General features: G+C 36.6%; 1 protein-coding gene across 2 annotated transcripts in view; it reads left to right on the top strand.

Moving 5' to 3' along the window:
• The window catches only part of LOC137654696 (transmembrane protease serine 11D-like), a 147,970-nt gene that overhangs the window by 18,789 nt on the left and 112,165 nt on the right, over positions 1 to 17,016 (top strand). For both annotated transcript variants that reach the window (XM_068388586.1, XM_068388585.1), the window contains exon 2: positions 12,651 to 12,727. In XM_068388586.1, the coding sequence (XP_068244687.1) occupies positions 12,651 to 12,727 (77 nt within the window). The remainder of the gene's footprint in view (positions 1 to 12,650; positions 12,728 to 17,016) is intronic.

The following is a 17,016-nucleotide window of genomic DNA, read 5'->3' as shown; positions in this document are numbered from 1 at the left end:
CGATATCAAAATTAAGTAATCAGCGTGTATTGTTCTCCAAAATGAGATTTTGTGATCGACCTGTGAAGATTGGTTGCTCGAAAAGAAAATGAGAAAAATGAGTCATTGTGCGTGAGTCACGCTGTGAAGAAGAAGAAGAAGATGGTCGTCATGATTCCGGGACGCAAAATATGGAGAAAGGTGTGGTACAGGTTTTTTATCAGATGCTAAGGACTATTTGCTCGGACTTGGGCTCAACGCCCAAGAAAGGAGATAACTTAATTTATTTTTCTTAGAAATTTATTTTGAAGTGGATTTGAATTTAGAGATTAAAAATAAATAGATTCACGAAGGTGGTAAGGAGTAAGATTTTCATTTGATAAAGCTTTTATATACCAATAGATTTTGATGGTTATCATTACAAGGCTTATCATTCAAGTTACTGCAATATTTTTAAAAACAAAACATACCACAAACCCCGTGGATGTAGGAGAGTGAATTATATAATAGAATTTACATTGAAAAGAATTACGATAAAATCATTAAGCGATATAATAAATCTGAATTTCATAAGTTCAATTGTTCAATAAAAAGATGTTAGCTTCTTGAGGAAAGACTGGGGGAAAAAATATTGCAGAAGCCTTTCATAGAGGTCGTAAAGAAGGATGCAGACGCAATAGACGAGGTCGGTCCGGGTGAGGGAGGGAGTTATGGATAGGGAACGGTGGGCTGTGGGTGTGGCCGTGGGAGTGCAGGTAGGTTGTAGTTGTCGTCAGTCTCCTGGTGAGGTTTAGCAGCTACAATCTGTACTGTAGGTAGGAGGCCCTCCCCTCCCCAGTTCTCCCCTCCCCATCTCCTTCACTCTTTCCTGACCGGCTTTGAGGCCAGTCACCCTTCGGACGGACTTCTTTGGTACCTGAAAATATATCCTCTTGCCACACGGGTTTCTTGCACGGTTGTTAGCTACAACTGATCATCTTCCTTATTTGTATAAGTTATTTTGACGTTTCTTATTAAACATTCCTTTCTAAACTGTCAGGTGTTCTGCAATGGCTACACCAACAGGCCTACTTTTTTCCATGTCAGATTGCCACAACTTTTGGTAGACCTATCCTGCAATATTTTATTGAAATTTATGAAATGTTTATTTATAATTCATACAGATTAGATATTTTCTGGGAATACATGCAACACTACACACACACACACACACACTCACACACACACACACACACACACACACACACACACACACACACATATATATATATATATATATATATATATATATATATATATATATATATATATAAATAATATATATATATATATATATATATATATATATATATATATATTCTTTTACTGAGAAACCATGTGACCTTCAGGTAGCCTATCTGAGGTAAGGTTACATATCCTTATTCGTCTCTTTCCGCATTCCACAAAAACGTGTCTTGGAGGTATACTAAAATTTGATAGCCACAAGGCCGCCATAGCCTATTAAGCATGCATTGTGTATCGCTTGAGGATACTTAAATTCAGCAACAAACTCAGCATAGATTTCGATTCAATTTCTCTCTTGACTTTATCTTTAATCTTTAAAAAAGAAATCACCCGAGATTAGTTCATTTCATCATCTCCTCCTACGCCTATTGACGTAAGGGGCCTCGGTTAGATTTCGCCAGTCGTCTCTATCTTGAGTATTTAATTCAATAATTCATTCATCATCTCCCACTTCACGCTTCATAGTCCTTAGCCATGTAGGTCTGGGTCTTCCAACTCTTCTATTGCCTTGTGGAGCCCAGCGGAACGTTTGGTGAACTAATCTCTCTTGGGGATTGCGAAGATCATGCCCAAACCATCTCCATCTACCCCTCATCCTGATCTCATCCACATATGGCACTCAAGTAATCTTTCTTATAGTTTCATTTCTAATCCTGTCCTGCCATTTAACTCGGAGGGCTTTGTTCGCAAATCTACTAAATCTATTGGAGAGTGTTTCATTGTCATACCATGACTCATGTCCACACAATAACACCGATCTCACTAAACTGATATATAGTCTAATTTTTATATGTAATATCAGGCAATTTGATTTTCAAATTTTACTTAACCTAGCCAGTGTTTTATTTGTTCTTTTCAATCTTTCACCAAACTCTAATTCTAAAGACCTTGTATTGGAGATCATAGTTCTTAAATACTTGAATGATTCTACCTCATTAATCCTTACTCCTTCCAATGATATTTCATCTTCCATTGCATACTCAGTTCTCATCATCTCTGTCTTTCATCTATTTATCTTCAGCCCAACTTCGTGTTATATTTCATGCATTCTGGTAAGCAAGCATTGCAAATCCTGTGGTGTTCTGCTAAGAAGGATAACATCATCAGCATACTCTAGGTCTGCTAAATTCCTATCACCAATCCAATCCAATCCTTCTCCACCATCTCCGACTGTTCTACGCATTACAAAATCCATGATAAACTACATAGGTGACAACACATTCCCTAGGAGTACTCCGCTGTTCACTGGAAATTCATTTGATAAGACTCCATTAATTTTAACTTTGCACTTGCTCTGCTCATGAACAGACTTAATCAAATTTACATATTTAAGAGGAATTCCATAAAATCGGTCGGTGGACACTATCAAAGGCTTTTTAATAGTCCACAAATGCCATTAAACGAGGATTTCTATATTCTACGCATTGCTGTACAACAAGTCTTAAAATAAAAATTTGGTCAGTGCAACTTCTACCTTTTCTAAATCCTGCGTGTTCATCTCAGCTTTTCATCAATCTTTCTCTCCAGTCTCTTTAGAATAAGCATACTATATTTTGTCATAACAACTGGCGTAAGTGATATGCCTCTGTAATTATTGCAATCAATTAGGTCTCCTTTTTTGCCATTTTCAACAAACACTCCTAACTCCCATTCATCAGGTTTTGCCTCTTCACTTCACATTCTACAAAATAATCTTGTAAGGACTCTGGGAGTCACTTCATTTTCGGCCAGTATCATCTTGGCTGTTATTCCATCGTATCCAGGGCCTTTCCATCTCCTTAGTGTTTTGAGGATAGCATCAACTTTAAACACACTGAATTCATTCATGGGCACATCAAGGTCTTCATCAGCTTCAGGTATATCAATCAAATTATTCCCTCCATATCTCATATTCATAACTTCTCTAAAATGTTCCATCCAACGTTGTGTTTCTTCATCTTCTGTTGTTTTAACAGATACATCTCTCTATTTGATGGATATATGCTTCTTCTTCTTTGCACCAATAGAGATTTCATTAATAATTCTATCAGCAATTTTCACACCATAGCCATTTCCTGAATTCATAGCTTTGTCAGCATCATCTGCTTTACTGTCTTAATACTCTCTCCAGTCATTCCTAGCTTTTCTTTTGATCTCACTATCAATGCTGGAATACTTGAAATGCTCTACCTTGTAATATTCATTACTTTTTCGAAAACTTTCAACAATAAATTTCTATTTTTGTCTCCTTTTTATAGTATCCCAAGTATCATTTGATATCCATGGTTTTCTCTTTGTAACTGCGTGTCCCTAGACTTCACTACCAACTGACTGATCTATGTTCTTATTATTACATCATTCTTAAATCAATCGTCTGCTCTTCGTCTCTTAAAGTCGCTAAGACTGCAAATCGATTCCTACATTCAATTGCAAATGTTTCTCTGTGCTCTTCTTCTAGAAGTTCAGTTGTATCAAACCTATATATTCTATCTAAATTTCTGTTGGGTGCTTTCAGTTTTAATTTCAGTCTGGTAATGAGGAGCTGGTGATCACTAATAATATCTGCACCTCTATAGCTTCTTACATTTCTCGGTGTCCTCCTTCTCTCCTTATTAATGGCAATATGATCTATTTGATTTTTGTAATTGCCATACGGTGAAGTCCATGTATACTTGTGGATGTTTTTGTGTTGAAAAAGATTACCTGCAATCACAAGATTGTTTGCTGAACAGAAACTTATGAAATGTCCATCATTTTCATTTGCGACTTCGCCAAGACGCTTGACACCCGTCACATTCTCTGTCCCTTGATTATTCCTTCCAACTTTAGCATTTAAGCCGGCAATCACAATTGTTATATCTCTCTCTCGGATCTCATCTATTACACTCTGCAGTTTTTCATAGTATTCATATTTCCTTTCTTCAGGGGAATCGTTTGTTGGGGCATAGCAAACTATAATACTCATATTGCACTGCTTTGATTTGAACTTTGCTAGTAACAATCTACTATTTACAGCTCTCCACTCGGTTAAGGCCTTTTTTGCTCTTGGTGTCATGATCATTCCTACCCCTTCTCTTCCAGCTCCATCTGATCTTCCTGAGTAAATATATATATTCCCTTGGTCTAAAGTTTCCTTACCAATTCCTTACCAACGTGTTTCACTAGGGCCAAGATATCCAAACTATGTTTCATAAATTCACTCTCCACTTGCTGTAACTTCTTAATCTGATTCATGGTTCTAACATTCCAATTACCTATTTTCATTTTTTCTTTAGTATTTATAAACCGGGAGATTCTTAGCAACCCTCTATGTCTGGGACTGGGGGCCATTCTTTCATCATCTCTTTCCATGACTGAATAAATCTATAGAGGGTTCATTGGCTAGATACATCAACGGATAGCCAGTTCCTTGTGATGTGCAGTGCCTATTTAACTAAGGCAAGTGACCCCTGCCGGTCCATACTAATTCTAGTAAGATCAGCCGCCAGGTATCAGGAGTAAAAGCTGAAGAGACAGTTTGTCCGTCGCCTTAAACCCCATCCGTCACCCTGCTGCTAGTGACTTCATCGAGATTTTGGGGGGGCATTTCCTCCACACTCAAAGCTCTCATTACTCCAACAAGTTGCTCATCTGCTTATACGAGTATACCTGTTGGCAAACATGGGTTGCTAAGATAAACTGCCTAGTTCATTCAATGCATCCCTTTATCATAATGATATACGCTGGGCAAATGTCATTGTCCATAATGTTTAACTAATTTGTTATGATGATTATAGTTTTCAAAGTTTATTACTATGTTGTATACATAGTTCAAGGGTCGCATGAGAGAGAGAGAGAGAGAGAGAGAGAGAGAGAGAGAGAGAGAGAGAGAGAGAGAGAGAGAGAGAGTGGGGGGGGTGCCTACCTCTTTTCTTATTTTGCATATTTCTTACCTTGCCCAGGAAAAATCTTTGCATGCAGGGAAATCAGCTTGAATTGTTAATGCTGGAGAGAAGTGGCATCAGCCAAAACTGGTAGTGAAGAAATCAAGATGCTGCGCGAACGAATAACGGTACAAACTGCTTTCCTTATTTGTCTCCAGGGAACTCGGACATGCCATATCAATAACGAAGCCTTGTGCCATCACCGCCTGTGGCTTGATGCATACCTACAATTAGAAACAATGAATCAAGGCATTGGGCAGACCATATTACTTTCGTATTTATTAATTATGACAAGTTAAATCAGGGATTTTCTATAGCCTATAAGGATGATACATGCATTCGCACGCCTGCACACAAACAAACAAATAAACACCCCTCCAGGAACATGGCCTAGTCCGTGGTTGGGAAATGCCCCGTGAGAGAGATTACTGGAAAGGCGGGGGATTACAGCAGACTTCATTTTCAACTCATATTCCAAGTTTAAAAGATTTTTCCAGAAAGGTAAAATGGTGGAACTTCAACCAAATTGATTGCGTTGCCAGAGATGACACGAAGAAATAACTTATAATGACTTGAAATTTCAGCCAACAACTATTATAACTTCAGGTTAAAAAAGTCAGACCTCAAATACAATTATATATTGGCCAACAACATTCCTGAAGATTTCAAAAACCTCCCGTGGAAAAACCTTTTCATTTGGATTTTAAGTTTTTTTTTATATGAAGTATCGAAAACAGATTATATATCATACTTAGGTTTTTGGCATAGTATTGGCTATAGTCCACACACACACATACACACACATATGCACACATACACACACGCACAGCCAAGATGCAATTAACTGTAGTTATGTATCACTTTAACAATATATTAAAAATCTAAATAAGTTCTTATAACCTGAATCTTTATTTTCTTAATGTGTTTGTATTGTATATTCATTTACGGTGAAGCACAGAAATTATTAGTATGGTAGAAGGTTGGCCAGGGAACCAGCCACCCATTGAGATACTACCACTAGAGAGTTATTTGGTCCTTTGACTGGCCAGACAGTACTTCATTGGATTCTTCTCTCTGGTTAGGGCTCATTTCCCTTTTTCCTACACATACACCGAATAGTCTGGCCTATTCTTTACATATTCTCCTCTGTCCTCCTACATCTGACAACAATGAGATTATTAAACAATTCTTTTCACCCAAGGGGTTATCTACTGCACTGTAATTGTTCAGTGGCCACTTTCCTCTTGGTATGGGTAGAAAAGACTCCTAGCTTGGTAAGCAGCTCTTCTAGGAGTCTTGGGTAGTGCCATAGCCTCTGTACCATGGTCTTCCACTGTCTTGGGGTAGAGTTCTCTTGCTTGAGGGTGCATTCGGGCACACTATTCTATCTTATTTCTCTTCTTCTTGTTTTCTTAAACTTTTTATAGCTTATATAGGAAATATTTATTTTAATGTTACTATTCTTAAAATATCCTATTTTTCCTTATTTCCTTTCTTCACTGGGCTATTTTCCCTGTTCGAGCCCCTGGGATATAGCATCCTGCTTTTCCAACTAGGGTTGCAGCTTAGCAAGTAATAATGATAATGATAATAATAACTAGCTGAACTCCGGACTGATATTTTTTATGAGATCGGTCTTGTTCCTCGTTGATGTCACTCATGATCATGCAGTTCACTGTAATGTTGCTATATTTAACATCATATTTAAGAAGGCTGCATGATAGTTGTGTTTTTTCAATTGAATATATTACCATGGAATTTGACAGGAACAGAGAAACTATGTTTCACATCAATCCCTAAAATTTTCATTTGGATATGTGAATTATTCTAGGGACAATTTACTCCACCTCCAGAAATGACCATTCGAACCATACCGATATAAACGTTTACTGTGGCTTTTCTCTGGCAGATATCAGCATGAAAATTGATATGGACAAAACGAATGTCCATTTAATAAATCCCTGAATATTTCATTTAGATATGTGAAGTATCCTACGAGCAATTTAAGGCACCGCCGAAAATCGGCCTCTCGCGGATATCGAAAAATGGCTAATGTGACTTTTTATACCAAGTTATCATTACAAAAATTGATATGATTGTAGTTCACATAACACCCATCAAACCCTGTGAAAATCATTTGGATATCTGTAAAACTCTAGTAGTTTGTTCCTCCCACTGATTTTTTTAGCTAAATGTCGTCACTTCTGAACAAAAGTGACAGTCATAGCAGGCCTACAACAGGTATAAACATGAAAATTGACAGAAACAAAAGCTTATACATATATCTTAAAAAAAATTCATATAAGGTCACTCACTTCGGTCTCGACAATAATAATAATAATAATAATAATAACAATAATAATAATATAAGCTAAGCTACAGCACTAGTTGGAAAAGCCCAAGGGCTTCATCAGTGAAAATAGCCCAGTGAGGAAAGGAAATAAGGAAACAGATAGAGCAGTGTGCCTGAGGTACCCTCGCGCAAGAGAACTCTATCCCAAGGCAGTGGAAGACCATAATAGAGACCTTATGGCACTAGCAAAGACTATAGAGAGCGATGGTTTGATTTAGGAATGTCCTTATCCTAGAAGAACTGATTACCATAGCTGAAGAATCTTTTCTGCCCTTATCAAGTAGAAAGTAGTCACAGAACAATTACAGAAAAGTAGTTAACCTCTTAAGTGGAGAATTTTTTATGTTATCTTTGAGTTTTCAGGTGTATGAGGAAAGAAGAATGTGTAAAGAATAAGCCAGATTATTCAGTGTATGTCTGGCCCGCCAAAGAACTCAATATTTCTAGCGGTAGTATCTTTCCATCTTATATGGGTCGCTGGCTAATGAATGATATTGAAGGGCTGCTATGTACTTCTTATACCTGAAATTTATTGAAAAAGTAATAATATTCTTGGAAAAAAGTTTCTTCTACCTCTTTGTTCTTTTTAAAATCCCCTCCACCTCCTCCATCCTCATTCCCAGGAACTTAATGGAATTTAATCACTTACCCTAGAAGTTAGAAAAAAACCCACAAGTGTTGGCTATCCCAAATAAGGGAACCTCATGGGGATAAGTCTTTTAGAAATAGACCCAAAGTATGATATCGAAATTGAAGAGGTAGAAAGTGTAGAAGCAAGAACTTAAAACAAAAATAAAAAGTAAAGGGGCAGAGGAAATCAGAATAAAGATATAAGAAAGGAAAGTATAAATGACCAAGTTGAAGTTTGTAAATGGTAAAGGCAGAAAAGATTACATAGATGAACTTAACACTAAGCAAGCTGTAATAATAATGAAGACAAAGTTGAGTATGATGTAAAGCCAAGAGACAGAAATGAAAATGATAAGCTTTGTGAGTTGTGCAGAGAGGCAGATGATACAACAGAGGATTTGTTTAGCTGTAGAAAACTAAATAAATTTAGAAGCAGTATCATAGAATTAAGATAATTAGAATCGCCAACCAAAGAAGTTGCCGGATATATTAGACAAGCTATGGAAATCAGAAATAAAAGTATGCTTGATTTGAATTTGAAAATAAAAAACAAAGAAAACGCAGTGGGCTTTCTTATTAATAGAAATCTTACAGGTAACAGAAGAATTTTGGAATTCTAGTGATAGGATTATTTATCAACCTAAATAAGAAATATAAACTGAAGATCATTCAAACATATGCACCAACAACATCTCAAGCAGAGGACAAAATAGAAACTTTTTATGAAGGTCAGGTAATAACTATGAAAAAAAAAACAGGACTCGATTTACATTTCTTTTGGGAGGAGAATTAGCAATAGGTAAATTTGGACTAGACACAAGGAATGAGAGAGGAGACATGCTTATAGAATTTGCTGAAAGAAACAGTCTTAAAATTATGAACATATATCTTTTATATAAAAAGGAACATAGAAAATGGGCATGGAGAAGCACTCAGTAAATTTTACATTGACTTTCTCCGAGTGACGTCACACAGCATAATGCTCGGATCTTACATTGCCGTATATTGTCCGTCTACTCCCGTGAGCGGAAATTGCCCTTCCTTTGCTCTATCGGGGAGAGTATAGACCGTATGCAGTAGACGATCGTTTGACGGGAACCATTGCAACATCAGTCTTTTGTACGTACGTTTGTGTTTACATTTAACGTAAGCATGTTCCTGTTAGCGACCGGTACGTCACTGTACGGTGGAACGTTGGGGCCAACCAAGGTCTATATATACCAGGTCAGACAACGCGCAGCTTAAGCTGTGAATCACCCATACTGTGACGTCAAGCTTCCCCGTCTCACACACGTCGGTAAACAAAACAAAGGACTGTTGCCGTAGTTAGCTACCTATAGAGGTAACGTAAACAATAGGACACGCTGTGTCCATTATCATTTTATTCATTCATTCATTCCGTCACTAATAATGCCAAGTAACTGCGCAGTATTTGGCTGTTATAATAGACATGATAAAACTAAAACCTCAAACATAAAATACCATCGCTTTCCAAAAAGAAAAACCATACATAGACCAGTGGATACATGCATGTTGCCGTACAGACAGAATTAACGTTGTGAATGCTACTGTTTGCTCGATTCATTTTAAACTAGGCGATTACAAAGATGACATGAAGTCTAGGTTACTAGGTATTGAAAGTCCTAGAAATCATCGGCTGCTTAAGAGGATGCTGTACCTAGTCTTTATATACCAAGTGGTAAGTACACTATTTAACTGTTGAATGGGTAAAGCACACATACACGTGCACACACAATATATATATATATATATATATATATATATATATATATATATATATATATATATATATATATATATATGTGTGTGTGTGTGTGTGTGCGTGTGTGTGAGGGGTTGATATGAATTATTACTATTGCTAGATTAGTTTTTGCAGTGTTGTTTTAGGTACAACAATGAATACATTCAAGCTAACAGTTTCTACAGCGGTAACCACAGGTTAGTTCAAATGAATTATTAGTCAAATATAATTATGTAGTAGCACAGTGTTTATATTTAGGATATCTTGATGCTGTGAACTTTAAATTTCGGCTAAAAAAATGTTACTCGGAATGGAAATTAAAGTATTAAGTGAAAAGTGTAATATCACCACTTGAAAAATCTCATGAATCAGCCAAAGACGATGAATCTATCACGAAAGAAAGGGACTTAGCGTTAAAAATATGCCTAACAACGCAGGTACTCAGAAATTTAGATTTTGATTTAGAGAAAGATGCTTTAGACGAGGAAGAAGACCTTTTGAGAGCAAATCAAGAAATAAAGAAAGATATTGGGGGAGCAATTGAGGAAGCTCTTAAATAAATTAGTGGATATATTGTAAAGAAATTTTGTGTAAAATATCCTGAGTTAGGAAATAAGACCGAAGAAGTGCTAAGGAATGATACTTGGATAGCATGTGTTTAATCGGGGGGAATTCCCTGCACCTTCTAGTCAGTTTTTTTTTTCAAAGTTGTTAAAAATGCGGGAGATTTTTAATGCTGTACACAGGGAAGCTCTCATGGAGGGAAAAAATTCTTTTAAAAAGCTTTATTTAGAATTAAAACAGTCTGTAATTGAAGTTCCTGACGATGTTATTGCTTTTTTTGTTAAGATATCGGTATATTTTCGAATGCAATATCTTAATAATTTGATAAAGTATAGAAAACCTGAAGGACAAATATGCAGGGAGGCCCTAAGAAAAAAAAATTAAAGTTGTAACTTAATAAAATATTTTCCAAAGGTAAACTGTTGTTTTATTTACATGACTGTGTGATAGATCTACGTTCTTAATGGGTCTCGCCAACACTAAGCCCTTCAGATGACGTAGGTGCGCAGAAGAGCCTTAAATCGGTACGCTGTCTGGCTGACCTGGTATATCTGGACCGTGGGGCCAACCAAGGCCGTCTCAAGTACAGGCCTGGTCAGTGGGGGAAGAAGTCGGCACGAGTAGGTCGATTGATAGGGAGACGGGACACCTGGCCATCCTCAACCCTTCTTTCTATCACACACCACTCACTATGCATACACTTTGTTCCTCGTTATAGCTTACAGCTGATAATCCTCATAGAAAAATTAAGACATCATACACATAATCCGGCTAAGAAAAATTAGACAGAAAAAAGTAATAAAATTAAAATAAAACTTTCCCGAGGCAATGGCCTTATTCTAAGACCCACTGATCCAAACTACGCTTGTATACCGAAAAAAATGAGAATGATTCTAACAATTTAATTAAAAAAATAAAACATTAACAAATAAACATTTCCGGCAATTTAAAACTATTTAATGTTATCTTTTGCACAATCACCCACAATCGCATGATCTTGCTGTAGTCTACATTTTCTTTACTTGAAGTATTTGACGGATTTATTTTTACTATTTTACTATTGATGTTTGTAATGCTCTTAGCTGTGAGGTTCTTCCCAATTGTCTTATCGAAGAAGGATGTGTCAGATTCAATATCACTAGATTTGAAGTGTAGCTGTAATACCTGAAAAGTGTTTAAATGCAATATTAAAGTGCATAACACATTTTCATAAAAAAATGAAAGAGAGAGAGAGAGAGAGAGAGAGAGAGAGAGAGAGAGAGAGAGAGAGAGAGAGAGAGAGAGAGAGAGAGAGAGAGAGAGAGAGAAGCAATCGAAGAATGAGGAAGAAAGAATTGAAAGAGAAGAAAACAAAGAGAATGAAGTAGTAAGTAGCAAGGGAAAAACATATGTGAATACCAAAGTAATTTTGTAAACAGTTAGGTAATCTTTAAATTAAATCCTTATGAAAGAGGCTGATATTCTGTGACCAATACCACATGAACAATGTAATGCAATTATAATTATTATAACAATAGCTATAGTACTTCCCCTACTATTTTAGTTAGGAACATATTCAGCTCTCCTGATAACGTGCAATCACTTGGTTTTTTTTCTTCATCAGTATTTGGAAAGGAAAACACATACTTTCGGTCCATTTCGGTAACTCTCTTAACAGTTTGGTACACACCATATAATAGGCTCTAGCCTCGATTCCAATGCAGTGAAATTTTCTGGAATAACAACAGAAAAATGTGAAGAAATAGAGCGCGACCCCTTTACTTAAAGCCTTTAGGTAGCAGTGTGATAGCACTACTTGGGACGCGTGGGACGTTTCTTACCCCCCCCCCCCCCCACTGATCGGCCTTCTTTCGAGACGGCCTTGGGCCAACCCGTCATACTCAACGCAGTTAAATATAGAGTATGTGCAGTATTTAGTTGTTATAGTAGCAGAAAAACATCCAATGTCCTTTTAAGTAAATATATGGTCTCAATCCACAAGCTGAAATGATTATTGTAAACAATTTTGGCCAAATAATTTTCAGTCGGACATTTTTTTAAAGTTTGAATATAGATAAAACACAATCATCTGAAACTTCATGCTAAAGGACAAAGAATGAAACTCTCTCTTTAGAATGTACTTGAATTTGTTCAGTCTAGGTATCTGAATTCAGAGTGATTGTATTTCCCATTGCAGGGGGTTACTGGCAACGTTCCTCGTAGCAGCAGCTGACCCGGTGACGGTAGACGAGGCCTCCGCACGTCAGTCCAAACGTAAGTAAAATGACGTGAAAGCTTTGGTTTTCTTCTTCCTTTTCAGCATCGATCCTTTATCAATTACAAGCGTAATATCAAGTTTAGCTTTTCTCTTTTAATCTTGGGTGTGGCTCATTGTCAGAAATATGATTTCGAACTAATATAGCTAAGAATTCAAGGTTTAGTCTTCATATTTTTAGTCATTGACTGGAGGAATATTGCTTCCAGTCTTAAACAACAGGGTTAATTGTAAATGTTGCGATACAAAAACACACCCTAAAAGTTTTGATCCCTGAATAGTTTTCAAAATTTTGAGTAAATACTCTACCAAACTCTCTCTCTCTCTCTCTCTCTCTCTCTCTCTCTCTCTCTCTCTCTCTCTCTCTCTCTCTCTCTCTCTCTCTCTCTATATATATATATATATATATATATGTATATATATGTGTATATATATATATATATATATATATATATATATATATATATATATATATATATATATATATAATGTTTGTATGTGTGTTTGTATATGTACGTATGCATATCTGTGATTCAAGGAGCGACAGGATCTTTCTGTCATTATCTGTGTCATTCCATGATTAGTTTAAAATTTGTCATTGCTGATTGATTGATTGATTGATTGATTGAGTGTTTTCTGGTATCCTGACATCTAAGGTTATTGACGCCGATATCATTTGTTATAAATAAAGAATAAAAGTAAATTAAATTTAAAACAATAAAAGTAAAGATGTCCTTATTTAAATAGCTCTCTGAAGACCTGAATCCGAAATAAATCGAAAAATATCGCTAGCATGGTACGACACATCATGTCTAGGAATCTTGGTAAGGATGAACCTGTCATCCTCACTTCGAGCCTCAAACAGTTATCTATTTCTTAAGGTATTAAAAGTGGGGCATTCTGTCAATAAGTGCCGTACTGTCAAGGGTACCTAAAAGTCATCGCAATATGGCAAATGTTGCCCAGTTATCAGAAACTCGCGCGTCAACCGAGTGTGACTGATGCAGAGACGACTAAGAGTAGTCTCCCATTTTCGGGGCATCATGTTATACCTTAAGGATATACACAGTTTGTTATTTCTCTCATTTTATTTCCCTCTAAACTATCCCAATGCTGTTGCCAATTATTATGAAAATAACTCTTAATGCTTGGTAAAAAATCATTACAGAGGTTGAGAATCTTCCTTGTAGGATCTCAGCTGCAGCATCCTTTGCTAGTAAATCTGCCCTCTCATTCTCAGATACAACTACGTGTGCTGGAACCCAATTAAATTGAATTGTTATACCTTTTCAGTCTAATAATAAAAAACCACTCTAAAATCTTTAAGACTAAAGGGTTACCGGAATTAAAAACTTCTAAAGCTTGTAGCATACTTCTTGCATCACTAAAAATGGTAAAATTGCCCTCCTCTTTTAACACTATTTTTTTTTAATAGCAGTTAATATGCCATATAGTTCGGCAGTAAATATTGATGTTAGAGGAAGTACACCTCTACAATTAAAAGCAATACTATATACTCCAAATCCAAGGCCATCATCATATATGGAGCCATCAGTATATATTATTATTATTATTATTATTATTATTATTATTACTATCCAAGCTACAACCCTAGTTGGAAAAGCAGGATACTATAAGCCCAGGGGCTCCAACAGGGAAAAATAGCCCAGTGAGGAAAGGAAATAAGGAAATAAATAAATGAAGAGAACAAATTAACAATAAATCATTCTAAAATAAGTAACAACGTCAAAACAGACATGTCATATATAAACTATTAACAACATCAAAAACAAATATGTCATAAATAAACTATAAAAAGACTCATGTCCGCCTGGTCAACAAAAAAGCATTTGCTCCAACTTTGAACTTTTGAAGTTCTACTGATTCAACCACCCGATTAGGAAGATTATTCCACAACTTGGTAACAGCTGGAATAAAACTTCTAGAGTACTGCGTAGTATTGAGCCTCGTGATGGAGAAGGCCTGGCTATTAGAATTAACTGCCTGCCTAGTATTACGAACAGGATAGAATTGTCCAGGGAGATCTGAATGTAAAGGATGGTCAGAGTTATGAAAAATCTTATGCAACATGCATAATGAACTAATTGAACGACGGTGCCAGAGATTAATATTTAGATCAGGAATAAGAAATTTAATAGACCGTAAGTTTCTGTCCAACAAATTAAGATGAGAATCAGCAGCTGAACACCAGACAGGAGAACAATACTCAAAACAAGGTAGAATGAAAGAATTAAAACACTTCTTCAGAATAGATTGATCACCAAAAATCTTGAAAGACTTTCTCAATAAGCCTATTTTTTGTGCAATTGAAGAAGACACAGACCTTATATGTTTCTCAAAAGTAAATTTACTGTCGAGAATCACACCTAAAATTTTGAAAGAGTCATACATATTTAAAGAAACATTATCAATACTGAGATCCGGATGTTGAGGAGCCACCGTCCTTGACCTACTTACAATCATACTTTGAGTTTTGTTAGGATTCAACTTCATACCCCATAATTTGCACCATGCACTAATTCTAGCTAAATCTCTATTAAGGGATTCACTAACCCTAGATCTACATTCAGGGGATGGAATTGATGCAAAGAGAGTAGCATCATCTGCATATGCAACAAGCTTGTTTTCTAGGCCAAACCACATGTCATGTGTATATAGTATGAAAAGTAATGGGCCAAGAACACTACACTGTGGAACACCGGATATCACATTCCTATAATCAATATGGTGCCCATCAACAACAACTCTTTGAGATCTATTACTTGAAAAATCAATAATAATGCTAAGAAACGACCCACCCACTCCCAACTGTTTCAGTTTGAAAACAAGGGCCTCATTGATTAACACGGTCGAAGGCAGCACTAAAATCAAGGCCAATCATACGAACTTCCCGACCACAATCAAGGGATTTCTGTACAGCATTGGAGATTGTGAGAAGGGCATCACATGCTCCAAGGCCTTTACGAAAACCAAATTGCAAACTAGGGAGTAGATGATCACCTTCAGCAAACCTATTAAGACGTTTTGCCAGAAGACGTTCAAAAACTTTAGATAATATGGGAGTTATGGAAATTGGGCGGTAATCAGTGGGATTTGAGCTACCACAAACACATTTACATAAAGGAGTAACATTACCAATTCTCCAACTAGTGATAGCAGGACTTATGAGAAGCAGGGTACTCGGTCCTAATATACACCGCCATTCCCCTGGCCCTAGGGATGGCATCACGTTTCAACATTATTGGCTTCTTAAAACCAGTTATAAGGAGCTCAGATGAGTGCCTCATATTAGAAACCAAAGTTTCTGAGCATAAAAGAATATCATACTGTCTGGACGCAACTGTAAGGTCTTGGATATTTGCATAAAGACCACGAATATTGCAATACAGAAGACGACATTGACGAAATCTAGGACGTACTGGTCCCGGATTTCGCTCAATGTCTCCAGACAGCATAAGAATTAATAGAAATAAAAAAGAGACATCATACTTGAAAACTAGATTAACAAGAATTATAACAAAAACAATACGTACAGAATTATAAACAAAGTGATTGATGATACCCATAGACTATAGTAAAAAGTCGGAAAAACTGGTCAACATGGAGGAGCTGATACACCATGCAAGGCTAAATACCCTCCAGGATAGCCACTTCAACTGAAGGGAGGACAGTAAGGATGGTTTTGAGAAGAAAAATAATCAGAAAAAGGAAAAGACAACCTCTTGATAAACCACCAGGCATCCATGGCCCTTCTATTAAGCCTGCCCAACACACCATTTCAAAAAACAAGAGGAAGAAAAAAAAATAAAAAAAAAATAAATAAGATAGAATAGTGTGCCTGAGTGTACCCTCAAGCAAGAGAACTCCAACCCAAGACAGTGGAAGACCATGGTACAGAGGCTATGGCACTACCCAAGACAAGAGAACAGTGGTTTAATTTTGGAGTGTCCTTCTCCTAGAAGAGCTGCTTATCACAACTAAAGAGTCTCTTCTACCCTTACCAAGAGGAAAGTACACTGAACAATTGCAGTACAGTAATTAACCCCTTGGGTGAAGAAGTGTTAAGTATCTCATTGTTGTCAGGTGTATGAGGAAAGACGAGAATATGTAAAGAATAGGCCAAACTATTCTGTGTAAGTGTAGGCAAAGAAAAAATAAGCCGTGACCAGAGAGAGGGATCCAATGCATTACTGTCTGGCCAGTCAAAGGATCCAATACCTCTCTAGTGGTAGTATCTCAACGGGCGGCTGGTGCCCTGGCCAACCTA

The sequence above is a fragment of the Palaemon carinicauda genome, chromosome 15 (genome assembly GCF_036898095.1).
Source record: "Palaemon carinicauda isolate YSFRI2023 chromosome 15, ASM3689809v2, whole genome shotgun sequence".
NCBI classification, from domain to species: Eukaryota; Metazoa; Arthropoda; class Malacostraca; order Decapoda; family Palaemonidae; genus Palaemon; species Palaemon carinicauda.
The sequence above is the reverse complement of the archived record's forward strand: the minus strand, read 5'-3'. Positions and strand labels throughout refer to the sequence as shown.